Raw genomic sequence first — 15,709 nt, 5'->3', positions numbered from 1 at the left:
TGATATCAGGACGTTCTGTTTTGTGACCTTGTATTGTGCTGGTACCTGATATTATTGGTCATCAGGCCAAACAATCTCCTTAAGCATTTCTTACAGTCTTGGTTTAGTTTTTGCAAATTCTCTAAACTTGTGTTTATCTGTAAATATGTTAATTTCTCCTTCATATTTCAGAGAGAGTTTTGCTGGATATATGATCCTTGGCTGGCAGTTTTTCTCCTTCAGTGCTCTGTATACGTCGTCCCATTCCCTTCTTGCTTGCATGGTTTCTGCTGAGTAGTCTGAACTTATTCTTATTGATTCTCCGTTGAAGGAAACCTTTGTTTTCTCCCTGGCTGCTTTTAAAATTTTCTGTTTGTCTTTGGTTTTGGCAAGTTTGATGATAATATGTCTTGGTGTTTTTCTTTTTGGATCAATCTTAAATGGGGTTCGATGAGCATCTTGGATAGATATCCTTTCGTCTTTCATGATGTCAGGGAAGTTTTGTGTCAGGAGTTCTTCAACTATTTTCTCTGTGTTTTCTGTCCCCCCTCCCTGTTCTGGGACTCCAATCACCCGCAAGTTATCCTTCTTGATAGAGTCCCACATGATTCTTAGGGTTTCTTCATTTTTTTAAATTCTTTTATCTGATTTTTTTCAGCTATGTTGGAGTTGATTCCCTGGTCCTCCAGAAGTCCCAGTCTACATTCTAATTGCTCGAGTCTGCTCCTCTGACTTTCTATTTCGTTGTCTAATTCTGTAATTTTATTGTTAATCTTTTGGATTTCTACATGCTGTCTCTCTATGGATTCTTGCAACTTATTAATTTTTCCACTATGTTCTTGAATAATCTTTTTGAGTTCTTCAACAGTTTTATCAGTGTGTTCCTTGGCTTTTTCTGCAGTTTGCCTTATTTCGTTTCTGATGTCTTGAAGCATTCTGTAAGTTAGTTTTTTATATTCTGTATCTGATAATTCCAGGATTGTATCTTCATTTGGGAAAGATTTTGATTCTTTTGTTTGGGGGGCTGGAGAAGCTGTCATGGTCTGTTTCTATATGTGGTTTGATATGGACTGCTGTCTCTGAGCCATCACTGGGAAACTAGATTTTCCAGGTAATCAGCTAAAAAAAAATGCAGTCAGATCCCTATCTGAATTCTCCTTCTGGCTCAGGGTATTCGGATGTTAATGGAGCCGCCTGGGGAGGGTGGGGGAGGGATCAGAGAGCTAGGCGTGTAGCACCACAGAATATAGAGCTGATCCCCGCGTTCACGCTCCGCCTCCGTCTGCCAGAATCCCGGCAGGACGGCTCCCTTGCTGGGACGCTACTCTCCCCGCTCCAAGATCAGTCACTTCCTCCCGGGGACTTCTCCCTCCGGTGCGCCCCACTGCTGGCGCGAACTGGGTGGGCGTGGCCCTCACGAACAGCTGGGCCCGCCCCCGGGGTCTATTCAGGGGAATGCGCTCACACCCCGCCCGCTCTCGCCAAGATCCCAGCGGGACGGCTCCCCGGCTGGGACGCTGCTCTCCCTGCTCCAAGACCAGTCACTTCCTCCCGGGGGTTTCTCCCTCCGGTGCGCCCCACTGCTGGTGCGAACTGGGTGGGCGTGGCCCTCACGAACAGCGGGCCCGCCCCTGGGGTCTACTCAGGGGAATGCGCTCACAGCCTGCCCGCTCTCGCCGAGATCCCAGCGGGCGGCTCCCCGGCTCGGACGCTGCTCTCCCCGCTCCGAGACCGGTCACTTCCTCCCGGGGACTTCTCCCTCTGGTGCACCGCACGGCTCGCACGAACTGGGTGGGCGTGGCCCTCACGAACAGCTGGGCCCGCCCCCGGGGTCTATTCAGGGGAATGCGCTCACACCCCGCCCGCTCTCGCCAAGATCCCAGCGGGATGGCTCCCCGGCTGGGACGCTGCTCTCCCCGCTCCGAGACCTGTCACTTCCTCTGGGGGATTTCTCCCTCCGGTGCGCTGCACCGCTCGCGTGAACTGGGTGGGCGTGGCCCTCACAAACGTCTAGGCGCCCCCCCCGGGTCGCTTTAGGGAAATATAGGTGATCCCCACACTCGCGCCTCGCCCGCCTCCCGCCAAACTCCCGGCGGGACGGCTCCCCGGCTGGGACGCTGCTCTCCCCGCTCCAAGATCAGTCACTGCCTCCAGGGTGTTTCTCCCACCAGCTGTGCCGCTACGCCGCCCGCGCCAACCAGCTAGGCTCTCTCCCGGGATGAGTTTGGGGGGTAGGGCTGGGCCCCTTGTCTGTGCCGTCTGCCCCCCTGGGCTCTGCCCCAGCCCGGGCTCCGAAGGTCACCTGCCTGGTACGCTGGCTCTTAGTTCTGAAAACGATCGCTGTCTGCCTGTATTTGTTCATTCTCCGTCTCTAAGTCTGTGTTTGTTGTTCAGAGTTCGTAGATTGTTATATATGTGATCGATTCACTTGTTTTTCCGAGTCTTTGTTGCAAGAGGGATCCGGCGGTAGCGTCCACCTAGTCCGCCATCTTGGCCCCGCCTCAGAATGTTTTCTTAATAGATTTTATTATGCCAATTGACTTAGATGGCCCCTGAAACCATGGTCCCCAAACCCCGCCCCTGCTATGTTGGCCTTCAAAGCATTCAGTTTATTGAAGAAACTTCTTTGCTTTTGGTTTAGTCCAATTGTGCTGACCTCCTCTGTATTGTGAACTGTTTTTCCCTTCACCTAAAGCAGTTCCTATCTACTATCTAATTAGTGAATGCTCCTCTCCCACCCTCCCCCCTCTCGTAACCATCAAAGAATATTTTCTTCTCTGTTTAAACTATTTCTCCAGTTCTTATAATAGTGGTCTTATACAATATTTGTCCTTTTGCAACTGACTAATTTCACTCAGCATAATGCCTTCCAGATTCCTCCACGTTATGAAATGTTTCACAGATTCATCACTGTTCTTTATCGATGTGTAGTATTCCATTGTGTGAATATAGCATAATTTGTTTATCCATTCATCCGTTGATGGGCACCTTGGTTGCTTCTGTCTTTTTGCTATTGTAAACAGTGCTGCAATGAACATGGGTGTGCATATATCTGTTCGTGTAAAGGCTCTTACTTCTCTAGGATATAGTCTAAAGTGTGGGATTGCTGGATCATGTGGTAGTCCTATTTCTAGCTTTTTAAGGAAGCGCCAAATTGATTTCTAAAGTGGTTGTACCATTTGACATCCCCACCAGCAGTGTATAAGTGTTTCAATCTTTCCACAGCCTCTCCAACATGTATTTATTTATTTATTTATGTTGGCGTGAGATGAAATCTCATTGTAGTTTTGATCTGCATTTCTCTAATGGCTAATGATCGTGAGCATTTCCTCATGTATCTGTTAGCCACTTGAATGTCTTCTTTAGTGAAGTGTCTGTTCTTATCTTTTGCCCATTTTTTAATTGGGCTATTTGTCTTTTTGCAGTTGAGTTTTTGTAGTATCATGTAGCTTTTAGAGATCAGGCGCTGATCAGAAATGTCATAGCTAAAAACTTTTTCCCACTCTGTAGGTAGTGTTTTTACTCTTTTGATGAAGTCTTTGGATGAGCATAGGTGTTTGATTTTTAGGAGCTCCCACTTATCTAGTTTTTCTTCTGCATTGTTAGTAATGTTTTGTACACTGTTTATGCCATGTATTAGAGCTCTTAACATTTTCCCTATTTTTTCTTCCATGGTCTTTATCATTTTAGATTTTATATTTAGGTCTTTGATTCATTTTGAGTTAGTTTTCGTGCATGGAGTGAGATATGGGTCTTGTTTCATTTTTTTGCAGATGGATATCCAGTTATGCCAGTACCATTTGTTAAAAAGACTGCCTTTGCCCCATTTAACTGTTTTGGGGCCTTTGTCAAATATCAACTGCTCATATGTGGATGGATTTATGTCTGGATTCTCAATTCTGTTCCATTGGCCTATGTATCTGTTATTGTACCAGTACCAGGCTGTTTTCACTACTGTGGCAGTATAATAGGTTCTAAAATCAGGTAGAGTAAGGCCTCCCACTTTGTTCTTCTTTTTCAGTAATGCTTTACTTATCCGGGGCCTCTTTCCTTTCCATATGAAGTTGGTGATTTGTTTCTCTATCTCATTAAAGAATGTCATTGGAATTGCATAAAATGTATAGATCGCTTTTGGTAGAATAGACATTTTTATAATGTTAAGTCTTCCTATCCAGGAGCAAGGTATGTTCTTCCACTTAGGTAGGTCTCTTTTGGTTTCTTGTAGAAGTGTACTGTAGTTTTCTTTGTATAAGTCTGTTACATCTGTGGTAAGATTTATTCCTAAGTATTTTATCTTCTTGGGGGCTCCTGTAAATGGTATTCGTTTGGTGATTTCCTCTTCCATGTTCTTTTTGTTAAAACCAAGGTTCTTAATGCTACTCAAATAGATACACGTAGGAATGGAACTTTTGGTGCAAAACGCACTGTGCATCTGACAACTTAGGAAGAACTGAGAAGACAAGCTCTGGAAAACTGCCCGAGGCGAATCAGAAAGCGATGACGAAGTTGACGAAACTGAAGATGGATGTGAACAGTCTGAATACGACCGTTTCTTAATATGTGAGTGAAAAAAGCAGTATCCCTAAGTCTGTATTGTTTTACATGCCATGTGATTTTAAATGTGCATGTAACACTAAATTATTAAATTAAATATTGTAGTAGATATATGGGCGTCCCTGGGCAGCACAAATGGTGAAGCATTCAACTGCTAACCAAAAGGTTGGCGGTTCAAACCCACTCAGAGGCACTTGGGAAGAAAGGCCTGGTGATCTGCTTCTAGAAGGCTACAGCCTTGAAAACCCCACGGAGAGTAGTTCTACTCTGCACACACAGGTTCTCCATGAGTTGGAATTGTCTTAATGGCAACTAGTTTGGTTTTCTGGTTAGTAGCCATGATTGGAGCCCTGGTGGCACAGTGCTTAAGAGCTTGGCTGCCAACCAAAAGCTTGGCAGTTTGAATCCACCAGCCACTCCGTGGAAACCCAATGGGGCAGTTCTACGTTGTCCTATAGGGTCGCTATGAGTCAGAATGAACTGAATGGCAACAGGTCTGGTTTGGTTTTAGGCGTATGACTACCCCATCACTAAGCCCACCGCCGTCATCTATATATTCAGGTGGACAAAGAGCTTTATTTGGATCTTCTCTCTGGGATGGGACTGGGCTTGTGTTATCACCCTGGTAAAACCTGGCTAGTAGTAACCACAATTCCAGGTATACACAGCTCACCTTTCCTAGAAAGAACTCAAAGCACCTTTGCGTGCATTGCGTCATCACCTAACCTACGTAAAAAAATCAGGGTACAAGGTGCTGCCAGACAAAGGCTCTAGAGCAGGAGTTTGTAACCTGGGGTCTGTGAACTTGGGTGGATAAAGTTCCTTCTTCATGGTTACTAACCTCTAACTGAAGTTTAACATTTCCCTCAGTCGTGAATGGAGGCAAGAACCCAGGGCAGTGGTTCCGCAGTAAAAATATTGGCATCACCTGTGACTATGTCACCAACAGAAATCAGACATTTTCTTTTCATATTACGGTGGTTGCAGACATCTTGAAATATTTTTTACATTCTTCACTACTTAGACATTACGGTAGCTACTAGATCTGCTGGAAATACTGTTTAAGGAGCCCTGGTGGTGCAATGCCAAAGTGCTCGGCTGCTAACATAAAGGTTGGTGGTTTGAATCAGCCCAGTGGCCCTGCAGGAGAAGACCTGGCGATGTGAACCAAACCTGTGGCCGTTGAGTGGACTCTGACTTGTAGCGACCCTACAGGGCAGAGCAGAACTGCCCCACAGGGTTTCCAAGGAGCAGCTGGTGGATCCAAACTGCTGAACTTTTGGTTAGCAGCCGAGCTCCTAACCACTGCACCACCAGGGCTCCCCTGTAAAGATTACAGCCTAGAACACCCTAGGGGGCAGTTCTACTCCGTCACATGGGGTTGCTATGAGTTGGAATCGACTCAATGGCATCTAACAACAGCAGAAATACTGGTTGACGCATTCACAAAGAAACACATATATTTCTACGTCACACATTTCAAAATATCTGGGCACCACCCCTTCCCATTCACAGAAGGGCATGCTGCTGGCACGCTGTCACTCTGCACAGGGGGTCTGGTGCGGGGGTGCTGGTCCGGTGCGGGGGTGCTGGTCTGGTGCGGGGGTGCTGTGCGCGTGCCTGGCTCTCCCGCGCAGACCTTCTGGAGCCCTCGCCCCGCTTCACAAGGTGACTGCCGGCAGCGCGGGGGGCCCCTGCCTGTGCGCCCTCACTTTCCAATTTCCTCTCTGAGTTTTAGGACGGCTCTACATCTCTTCCTAACCCTTCTGCTTACATTTTTATGTGTTGTGCTGAGCATTAATCTCCTCTTAAAAATTCTTACGCGTACAGTCAGTGAGACTGAGGAGCGCCTTCGCAGAGGAAAAGAGGCTTCCAGGCCATGGTATTTCTAAATGGAAGGAACACCTATGACTGATGAGAAGCTACCAGCTTATAATAAATACCTGGGACCTTGCCTTGCTGTAAAGCCATTTATCACATCGGGGATTCAGTGCCACGTGAGGCCATCTGAACCCCTTTAGAGGAGGGGCTAAAGGACCTTGCGGCGTGGCAGTTTAACCCTGGATGTGCAGATTGTGCGGCATCACAATTCTAGTCCATATCCAAGAACTCTGGATGGGTGCACCCATGGCCACTCCTCTCACGGTACCTTTTTCTTCAGTTGTATCATGAGTTTTCTGTTCTTATGGGTTTTGCTGTGTTGTTGGATGGCACAGAATCAGACTCACAGCGATCCCAGGCACAACAGGACAAAACGCTGCCCAGTCCTGTGCCACCCCAGGATCAGTTGTGGATGGGACTACTGCGATCCATAGGGGCTTCACTGGCTGATTTTGGGCAGTAGATTGCCAGACCTTTCTTCCTAGTCTGTCTTAGTCTGGAAGCTCTGCTGAAACGCACAAGCCTGTACTGATAGGTGGTGGCTGCACGTGGGGTGCACAGGCCAGGAACTGAACTCGGGGACATTGAGAATTCTACTGCTGGACCACCAACGTCCCCCTTAAAATTAGCTGCTACTGTTAAAAGAATAGTTTGAAAATTCAAGTTTTTGGGGGGAAGGGTGTGTCCTTAGGGAGTGCAAAACTATGTGTTTAAAATAATGCTTTTCAGGCAACAAAACCGGTCTTTGATTACAAAGGAAAAACTTATCCAGTGACGTGGGGCTATGACAGGAGCTGCACCCCCAGGCATAATTCTAACCCTTTGATTAAACCGAGAGAAGCAAGTCTGGAGATCTGGATTGAGGCCACTCATTAAAACCTTACGGATCACCTCCACCTGCGAGGGCACCATGTACCTGCTGACGCTCGTGTTGCAGTGATTTGCAGACACAATATTGTTGGTGGAAGTGGTCAGGCGGGAGGTGGTCTCCTTCTCTGCCTGGGCCTTCTTGATCTCCCGGTAGTCATCTTCGTTGTCACACTGTGTGGGGATAAGAGAACACCGGTCAGCTTGGGCTTCAAGGGGTCATAACACGCTCAGGGTTACTGACTTCCCCAGAGAAAGGCCTCCCAGAAGACTCGCTCATCAACTTCTCCCCAGAAGTCAATGCAATCCAGCACTCCTGCCCGGGAGGTTCTGGTCAGCTCCTCAGAGGAGGCTGACGTTCTGTCAGCTTGACTACTGACAGCTTATGGAGAGGAAAGCCTGGCTCCATGATCAAATTCCAGAGGGAACACTCTCAACTAGGAAAACTGCCCTGCCATCAAGAGGCCCAGGGTTCAACCCTCTAAAGACCTGTCCTGGAGTCACGCTGTAGATTCAGTGCCACCCATTTCGGCATCTCCTGGTATCAGAATATGGTGTGATGAGCTGAACAGGGGTAACGCTAGCGACAAGCATGGGACTTTCTTTTGAAATTCATGTCTTTTGTAAATTTCAAGCCGAGGTTGTCCACGGCTAGTGCCTCACGCCTAGTTAACAATCACTGTCCCATGACACCCGAGAAGCCTTCAAGTGCTTTTGCAGAAAACTATACTTTGGATTCTCATTTTGAAGATTATGTTTAGCGTCAGGTGTGTACAAGTGCACTGCAAATACGTTCCATAAAATTCCATTTTCCGTGAGACAATAGGAGCCCGGCAACGGCCTGGCCAGGCGCTCTGAGGCCTTTTCCAGGATACGAGCCCAGCATCCAAGATAGGAGACGCTGACCTTCTCTCTCTAGATGGATCGTATGACCACACCATCTGTCACTGGGGTCCCCGATGCTCACAATGGAACAGGGATCTGGTGGAGGGCCCGCCCCAAAGCTCTGAATCCCCACTCCTTGGCTCCACAGCTCCCGCAGGGTGGACTCTGCCTGTCTCCCACCCGGTACTGCGGTCTTAGCACCCACGATGCCCAGTAAAGAATGCTACAAAAATGTCCTCTTACTTCCCTTGTGTCTGTGTTTGCTGATGAGTCATTAGATTTTATGAGTGGAGCTGGGTGTCAGGCTTACAATGAAGCTTCATAAGTTAGAATAACGAAGGCCATGGATCAAATTTTTCAAATACAGAATATTATGGGATTTATATGTATGCTTGTCTGCACCTCTCTCAATATGTACATGTCCATACAGCTGTATTTCCAATCTACATGTTTACCAATTTCTATCTTTGTCTACATCCCTTATTTCTACATGTATGTGTACATACAGATGTGTATGTGTGTACATACACAGTTATTTCCATTAGCCTATCCATTTATCTGGAGCCCTGGTGGCGCAGTGGTTAAGAGCTCAGCTGCTAACCAAGGAGCTCAGCTGCTCCTTGGAAACCCTGCAGGGCAGACCTACCCTGTCCTATGGGGTCACTAGGAGTCAGAATTGACTTGATGGCAAAAGATTTTGCTGGTTTATCCATCAATTCCATAGGGAATATCTGCACTCATTCCCAAGTGATTGATGGATTGATTCATTGAAGTACTTACTAAGTGCCAGGTAACGTATTAGGTTCTGGGGAGAATTTAAAAATCTGGTAACATCCAGTTTTGGCCTTTAAGGAGGTCGAGATCACGTAAGCGATTACAGCACGAAAAGCAAAGATGGAGAGACAGCACAGATACTGCGGAGACGGGGAGGAAGCAGCTGTAAGCTCTGACGAGAATTCGAATGGCTTCCAAAAGTATCTGCCATGTTTCTACAGCTTCACCATCTCCAAGCAACATCTCTTGATGGGCATGAAGCTCTGGCCAGGGGCTGTCCTGGGGCAGCACACCAGTGGCTGACCTAGCTGCCAGGCCAGGGAAGAAACAGATCCTGGCCAGGTCATCAAATATTCATGCAACAAACACTTATTGAGTGCCTACTTTGTGCCAGGCACCCTTCTAGGTACTAGCATTATATCAGCAAACAGCCAACCAACCAACCAATCCACTGCTGTTGAGTCAATTCCAACTCACAGTGACCCAATAGGGCAGAGTAGAATTGCCCCATAGGGTTTCCAAGAAGTGGCTGGTGGATTTGAATTGCCAACCTTTTGGTTAGCAGCTGAGCTCTTAACCACTGTGCCACCAGGGCTCCATCAGTGCACAAAGGACATAAAGCCCTACTCTTAAGAAGCTTGTATTCTGGTGGTCCATTTGCCTCCTTGACCCCTCCTCCTCAACAGGGGTTTCTCTGGGAATCTCAAATTTTGCTGTGGTGTTCCTGTGTGTCTTAATCTGATAATAAGTCCAGACATGGAGACCTGATGTGGATTTTATCACCATGCAGGGAAAGGAGGCACCCTCCAAATGCCACCAGAAAGGACACTTTACTCCTTTCTTTACACTCCCTTTCTATAGTTAAATTTAATTAGTATTTCAAGGCCTGCAGGCTCCCTTAGTGGTAAGGGGGTGTGGAAGAGGCCACTCTCAGGGAGTGGGACGGTGTGCTCTCCTCCCTCTTCCTGTTTTAAAATCCCCTTCCCTCCCATTAGGCTTCCCCTGCTTTGATCTGATTCTCTGAACACTGACCTATGGCCTGAGTGGTTTTAAAACCACAGAGCTCTGGGGGAGTCGCTGGCGATGCTAAGAGACTAAGGAGATTCTATGCACAGGTCACTGGGAGACGGCTGCACCTTCTACCCATTCAACGTTTCTACACACTTGGAAAACAGACCCTGCGAGTCAACACAAGACTTAGTCCCCGTAAGGGTGTGTCTGGAGTCCCAGATGGGACAAAGTTTGTGGGCACGTCTGATGTGGAAGGCAGGACATGGAGCTCACCCATCTCAGCAGCCGAGGGCCATCAGCAAGTAATGAGGGTAGGGCTCCTAGAACAGCAGAGGAAAGAGGGGTAGGGAGCAGGTGGGCTACGATGGGTGACTACTCCATTACACTGGCTGAAGGTGCCGTCTAACCTACAGCACTGCTGCAAGGATGTCACCATTACAGATGAAGAGACTGAAGTTCAGAGAAGCTAAGTAGCTGATGAAGGCCAGGGCTGACTATAGAGTTTGCGGGGTCCAGCATAAAATGAACATGTGGGGTCCCTTGTTCAAAAAGCAAGAAAAGAATGACGTTATAAAGTACTAAAATAGGAAACATTTTCCTTTCTTTTGCAATTTCTCTCTTGACTTGTCATGGGGCTTTTTATTTGCTAACTAATATGGTTCTCCCCGGGGCACGAGGATATTGTCGCGTGAGGGTAGACTCCCTCAAACACCTGGGGCCCTTCCCTGGACTTGGTTCACGTACATGACCCCACCAGTTGCTGGGTTTCCCCTTCTGCCAGTTGTTAGACCCACGTGGCTTGCCTCGATGGGCGGAAAGTTCATTTGGGCATCTCCCCTTCCCATTGCCCAACTCTTGCTGAACAGGTGACCCCAAATAATGGCAACCTCCATGCCTGGATGCCTCAGTACCTGGATGGCTGTTGGGTGAGCCACTGACCCCAACCCTGACCCTCCCTGTGTCTATTTGTAGGCTTCTGTTGGGGGCATGAAGTACCTACCATTGGTCGCTGGGTGGAGATGGGGCGGGAGAGGCCCAGTGAGGCCTGGGGTCACAGGGGGCAGAAGAAGGGGGAGCAAAGAGCCACCCGTCCTGCCAAATCAGGGAGGAGGTAGGAGATGGGGCACATATGAGTCAAAAAAACCCTCCCTCATGCTCTATTGTGCTATCAGCCTTCACTCACAGAACAGAAGTTCAAAGGTAAGGTTCAGAATGTCAAGGCCACGACGACCACGTGTACTGAACTCCAAGCATCCAGCCCTCTGGGCACAGGGTCCCGTGTGGCTGCACTGATGGCATGGGACCCATGAAACTGGCCTCGCAGGAGGTAAATGGTAAAGTCGGGAATTCAAAGTCAGGTCTGACTGGTGTCACCATTCACCCTCCTTCCACTATATGCAAGCACTCTGAGCAGCCATGGGGAATTCAGCCACGGGGGCCACTAGAGGTTAACAACTAATGGGAGTGGAAAACCACCCTGGAGCCTCCTTGTAAGACTGTCTTTGCACATATACCACGAGGAAACGCCAACACCTGACCTTGGAAGCTATTTCATGAATTTGCTTGCAAGGGATTTGAATTCTACTCTACAGGGATAGGTTTTCTAAGGTTATAATGTGAAGAAACACATTCCTTGGTACTTTAGAATACATTCCCTCGAGATGGGTGCCCTCCATTTGCCCTTGAGGTCACTAAGATGACTGACTGTCACAGGAAGGAGATGGTATCCTTGCTCTCTAAAAAAAAAAAATTTTTTTTTTTACACACTTGCAAAATGAGGAACATATTAGTCTCAGCCAGGAGAAGGCAATATGCCTGTTCCTCAACCCTCCTCTAACTCAAGAGTCTGAAACAGCTGTAAAACTCTTGTGTCCAGTCCAGTGTTTCTGCAGACAGACCAGACTGCCCTTGGAAAGCTGGAAAGCGCCACGTGCAACTTGGGCTGAATTCTTATTGAGAGGCTCTGGGGCCAGACAGCTGGGCTCATTCTTGGCTTTGTCTCTTATGACCTGCATGACCTTGGATGAGTCACATTAGCCTCTCTGAACCTCAGTTTCCTCACCTGTGAAGTGGGCATGATGATAACATTTGCCTCAGAGAGTTGTAAGGACTAAATGACTTAACACAAATGAAGTACTCAGGATGGTATCCTGCCTGGGGAAACACTGTATCCCACCTGGGGAAACACTGTATCCCGCCTAGGGAAACACTGAGGCATTAACTGGTGTTGTTAATGACTTTGTCCTAAATTTGGAACCATCTATGATTATTGTAATCTTTGGTTTGCCCCCCATTGTGTTTTCACTGTGTCCAAATTACTTCTGAAGATGCAGTAACACCCCAAAACCAAACCTGCTGTTGTCGAGTCAGTTCTGACTCATAGTGACCCTACAGGGCAGGGTAGAACTGCCCCATAGAGTTTCCAAGGAGCATCTGTTGGATTCGAACTGCCAACCTTTTGGTTAGCAGCCATAGCTCTTAACCACTATGCCACCAGGATTTCCATGCAGTAATAGGAGGGGATACAACTCCTCAAAATTGGCTTTAGTTTATAATTAAGTTATTCCTCTGCTCAAAAACCTTTAAAAATTGGCTGGGCCCTCAGCATCTACTTCCAGACTCATCCCCAGCTCTTCCTGCACCTGAGCTGCCTTTCTCACACCCAGGTATCCACTCACCTAGGTGTGACTTCCTCCCTGAGCCTCTACTTACTCCAGCACTCCTCCTCAGTGCCCGTTCTCAGCCCCTCCCCACTGCAAAGCCCCCCCCCCCCATCGACACTACTGGATGCTGTGGGCCAAGGTTACCCTTACCTGGCCCTGCCCACCCACTGCCTGGGGTTGGGGGTTTCTGTATTCATATTTCACCCCAGTCACAGGCCTCTTCGAGGCTTCGACTTCTTATGTCCATGACGGATCCCTGCCATCTACGTCACCCCACACCTCCCAGCAAAGAATGGGGTGCAACACAGGTTCAGCTTTTTTTCACACACCCAGCATCCAGCTTGCATCTGAACACACTCAATAAGTATCTTCCGTGACTATTTACACAGGCAGTGGAACAGGGCTTCATTATCTAAAATCATAAAGTGGGAATAATAATAGTAGTACTTACCTCATTAGGCAGCTCTAAGGATTTAAGTGAGCTAATCCATAGGGTTTCCAAGTAGTGGCTGGTGGATTCGAACTGCTGAACTTTTGGTTAGCAGGCAAGGACTTAACCACTGCGCCACCAGGGCTCCAATACATGTAAAGTACTTAGGACAGTACCTGGGATTTTGGTATATGACTGCTGTAGTCCCTGGATGATGCAAACAGTTAATGTACTTGGCTGTTAACTGAAGGAGTGGACGTTCAAGTCCACCCAGAGGTACCTCAGAAGAGAGGCCTGGTGATCTACTTCTGAAAAAAACCAGCCGTTGAAAACCCTGTGGAGGCCAGTTCTCTGACACACGTGGGGTTGCCACGAGTCCGGCTGACTCCCTGGCAGCTGTTACATCAGCCACCAGTAAGGTAAATGAACTGCCTGCTGCCACGGACAACACAGACCGAGCCCACCTGTGTTCTACCACTTCGTCCATAAATTCAAGTCCTTCCTTCCCTCCATGCCCCCAGCCCCAGGCCTACCTTGCGTTTCCTCTTGGATTTTGGCAGAGTCTTTTCGGGGGGTGTGTCTGACAAGAGGCTGGTGGGAGGTGCGCTCTCTGCGTCCTTGGCTGCAGGTGTGCTCAGGACCACTGGCTCCTGGGGCAGGTGCTCTGGGATCCTGGACAGAAGGGTCAGGTCAATTTTGACCCAGAGAGACCTGACCTCATCACTGTCCTTCAGGGGGGAAAGAAGTTCGTTCCGGCCGAAGGGAACCAACGTGTAGAACTGCTCCTCCAGCTCCTTGGCAATGTCACTGGTGGTCCTGGCGTTGATGGAGCCAACGGGGGCCCGGGGGCCGCCCCCACCGCTGATGCTGTTTGCAGCCTCCTTCAGTCTCTGGTCACCGCCAGAGGACAAGGATGAGGGGGGTCCGGCCTGAGGCTTGGACAGAGGGTATTCCTCTTGCTCGGACTCGAGGTCAGAGTCTGAGGAGGATGAGGAAGACGAAGACTCTGTCTCAATGAACTCCTTGGATTTGGGGACGATCCTGCTCAGCCCCCGTGTACGTCGCTTCTCACAGGTCACCGAGGAGCGGAGCTCCTTCCTGTGGCCTGTCCTGCTGTTGCCGCAGGGCCTGCTTTTGGTGGGCTCTGGGGGGACCACCACGCTGGCTCCCAGAGCATCCCCGGCCGGGGGCTCCTCGGGCCGGTGGCAGTTGGCACTGTCGCCCGCCGAGGTCCTCTCTGTGCGCCGCGTGGGCTTCTTGCCTGCTGCCCTCCGAGCTGGTGCAGGCGTGCTCTCCACAGGCGCACTGGGCACTGCGGGCAGAGGGGCGGTTGCGGTCACGGCCACAGCAACTGCCGCAGGTGGGGACTTCTGCTTCACTCCCTTACTCCCCGGGGCCTTGTTGGCTGTCCGGGGCCTCTGCTCCTCCTTGCAGGTGCTCTTGATTTCCTTGTCTCTCAGGCTGGTTTGGCAAAGATCCGGGAGTTTTCCACACTCCTGCGTGTCATCTTTCACTGGAGTGTAGTATTGATTACCCTCTGGCCCCTGGCTCTCATTCTGGATCAGAATAGCAGGCTTGTGGGGATTGACCTTGTTCAGCCATTTATCCAGCTGCCACTTGTTAGAGGATGCTGGTTCAGCCTGAAAGCAGAAAACCAGCGACAAACAAAACATCTTTTATTAAAGGCTCACTTAAAAGGGGCCTGACTGTTTTTATCTTGACTTACTCCTCTGGGTGTATGCACAGAAAACTAAATGGGCTTGAAGCAAAAGACACACAGAAGCGGCAGATGTGTGTACCAGCTCTGCACCCACGTTTCAGGGAGGCAGGATGGCGCTCCCTTACTGGCCGACTGCATCGTTCAGTATCGGTGAGTTTGTTTTCAGGTCTATTTGGAAACATAAGTGAGGTGGCACTTTGCCCCATTACAATCCATTTTGAACACTTTGAAGTTGTATACAATGTATATACAATGTATGTATACTCTAAATAACTACACATAGATACATAAACTTGAGCTTCTGTGGAGCTTAACTAGACAGTATTTTGGCAGCCCTGGTGGAGCTCGGCTGATAACCAAAAGGCTGGCAGTTCAAATCCACCAGCCGCTCCTTGGGAACCATATGGGGCAGTCCTACTCTGTCCTATATCTTACAGCAAATCGTGTCCATCATGGGTTCTTAAACACTGGTCCAGAGATGGGCTCCAGGGGATTACTGCACCCCGAACCAAGACTCGAGGTGTCGTAGAGGTACCTGTAGCCTTCGGTAGAGTCTCTAAGGATCTACGTCTCATAAAAGGTTAGGAACGTTTTGATTTTACAGGAAGTAAATACTGATTCCTAATAAAGGTCCATTTATCCACCATCAATGATTATCAATAAAAAAGAGGTGCATTGATAAGTGTCGAACTTCAACCAGAGTATTTTTCAATTTGAGACTAACATGAAATGGGGAAAATATTTTAAGTGATCAAGGTTTTTTTCTTCCCTATGGTCTCTGACCCACTGAACTCATGGTTTCCATTGTTTCGGGGTAGACCAGAGACTAGCCTAAAGCAAAGCAATCAGGCTTGGCTCTGCATTTTTAATGTGTTGCATTTCTCATACCAAGTGGCCACTGGCACGTCAGTGACATCTGGGCTTTCAATTTCCTGAAACAAACGA

At 48.5% G+C, this 15,709-nt stretch overlaps 1 protein-coding gene across 15 annotated transcripts in view; it reads right to left on the bottom strand.

Annotated features, from left to right (window-relative positions):
- The window catches only part of AFF3 (ALF transcription elongation factor 3), a 685,346-nt gene that overhangs the window by 52,004 nt on the left and 617,633 nt on the right, over nucleotides 1–15,709 (bottom strand). For all 15 annotated transcript variants that reach the window (XM_049856158.1, XM_049856156.1, XM_049856165.1 and 12 more), the window contains 2 exons: nucleotides 13,578–14,684; nucleotides 7,331–7,455 (listed from right to left, as the gene is read on the bottom strand). In XM_049856158.1, the coding sequence (XP_049712115.1) occupies nucleotides 7,331–7,455; nucleotides 13,578–14,684 (1,232 nt within the window). The remainder of the gene's footprint in view (nucleotides 1–7,330; nucleotides 7,456–13,577; nucleotides 14,685–15,709) is intronic.

This window comes from Elephas maximus, chromosome 17 (assembly GCF_024166365.1).
Source record: "Elephas maximus indicus isolate mEleMax1 chromosome 17, mEleMax1 primary haplotype, whole genome shotgun sequence".
In the NCBI taxonomy this organism is placed as follows: Eukaryota; Metazoa; Chordata; class Mammalia; order Proboscidea; family Elephantidae; genus Elephas; species Elephas maximus.
The sequence above is the reverse complement of the archived record's forward strand: the minus strand, read 5'-3'. Positions and strand labels throughout refer to the sequence as shown.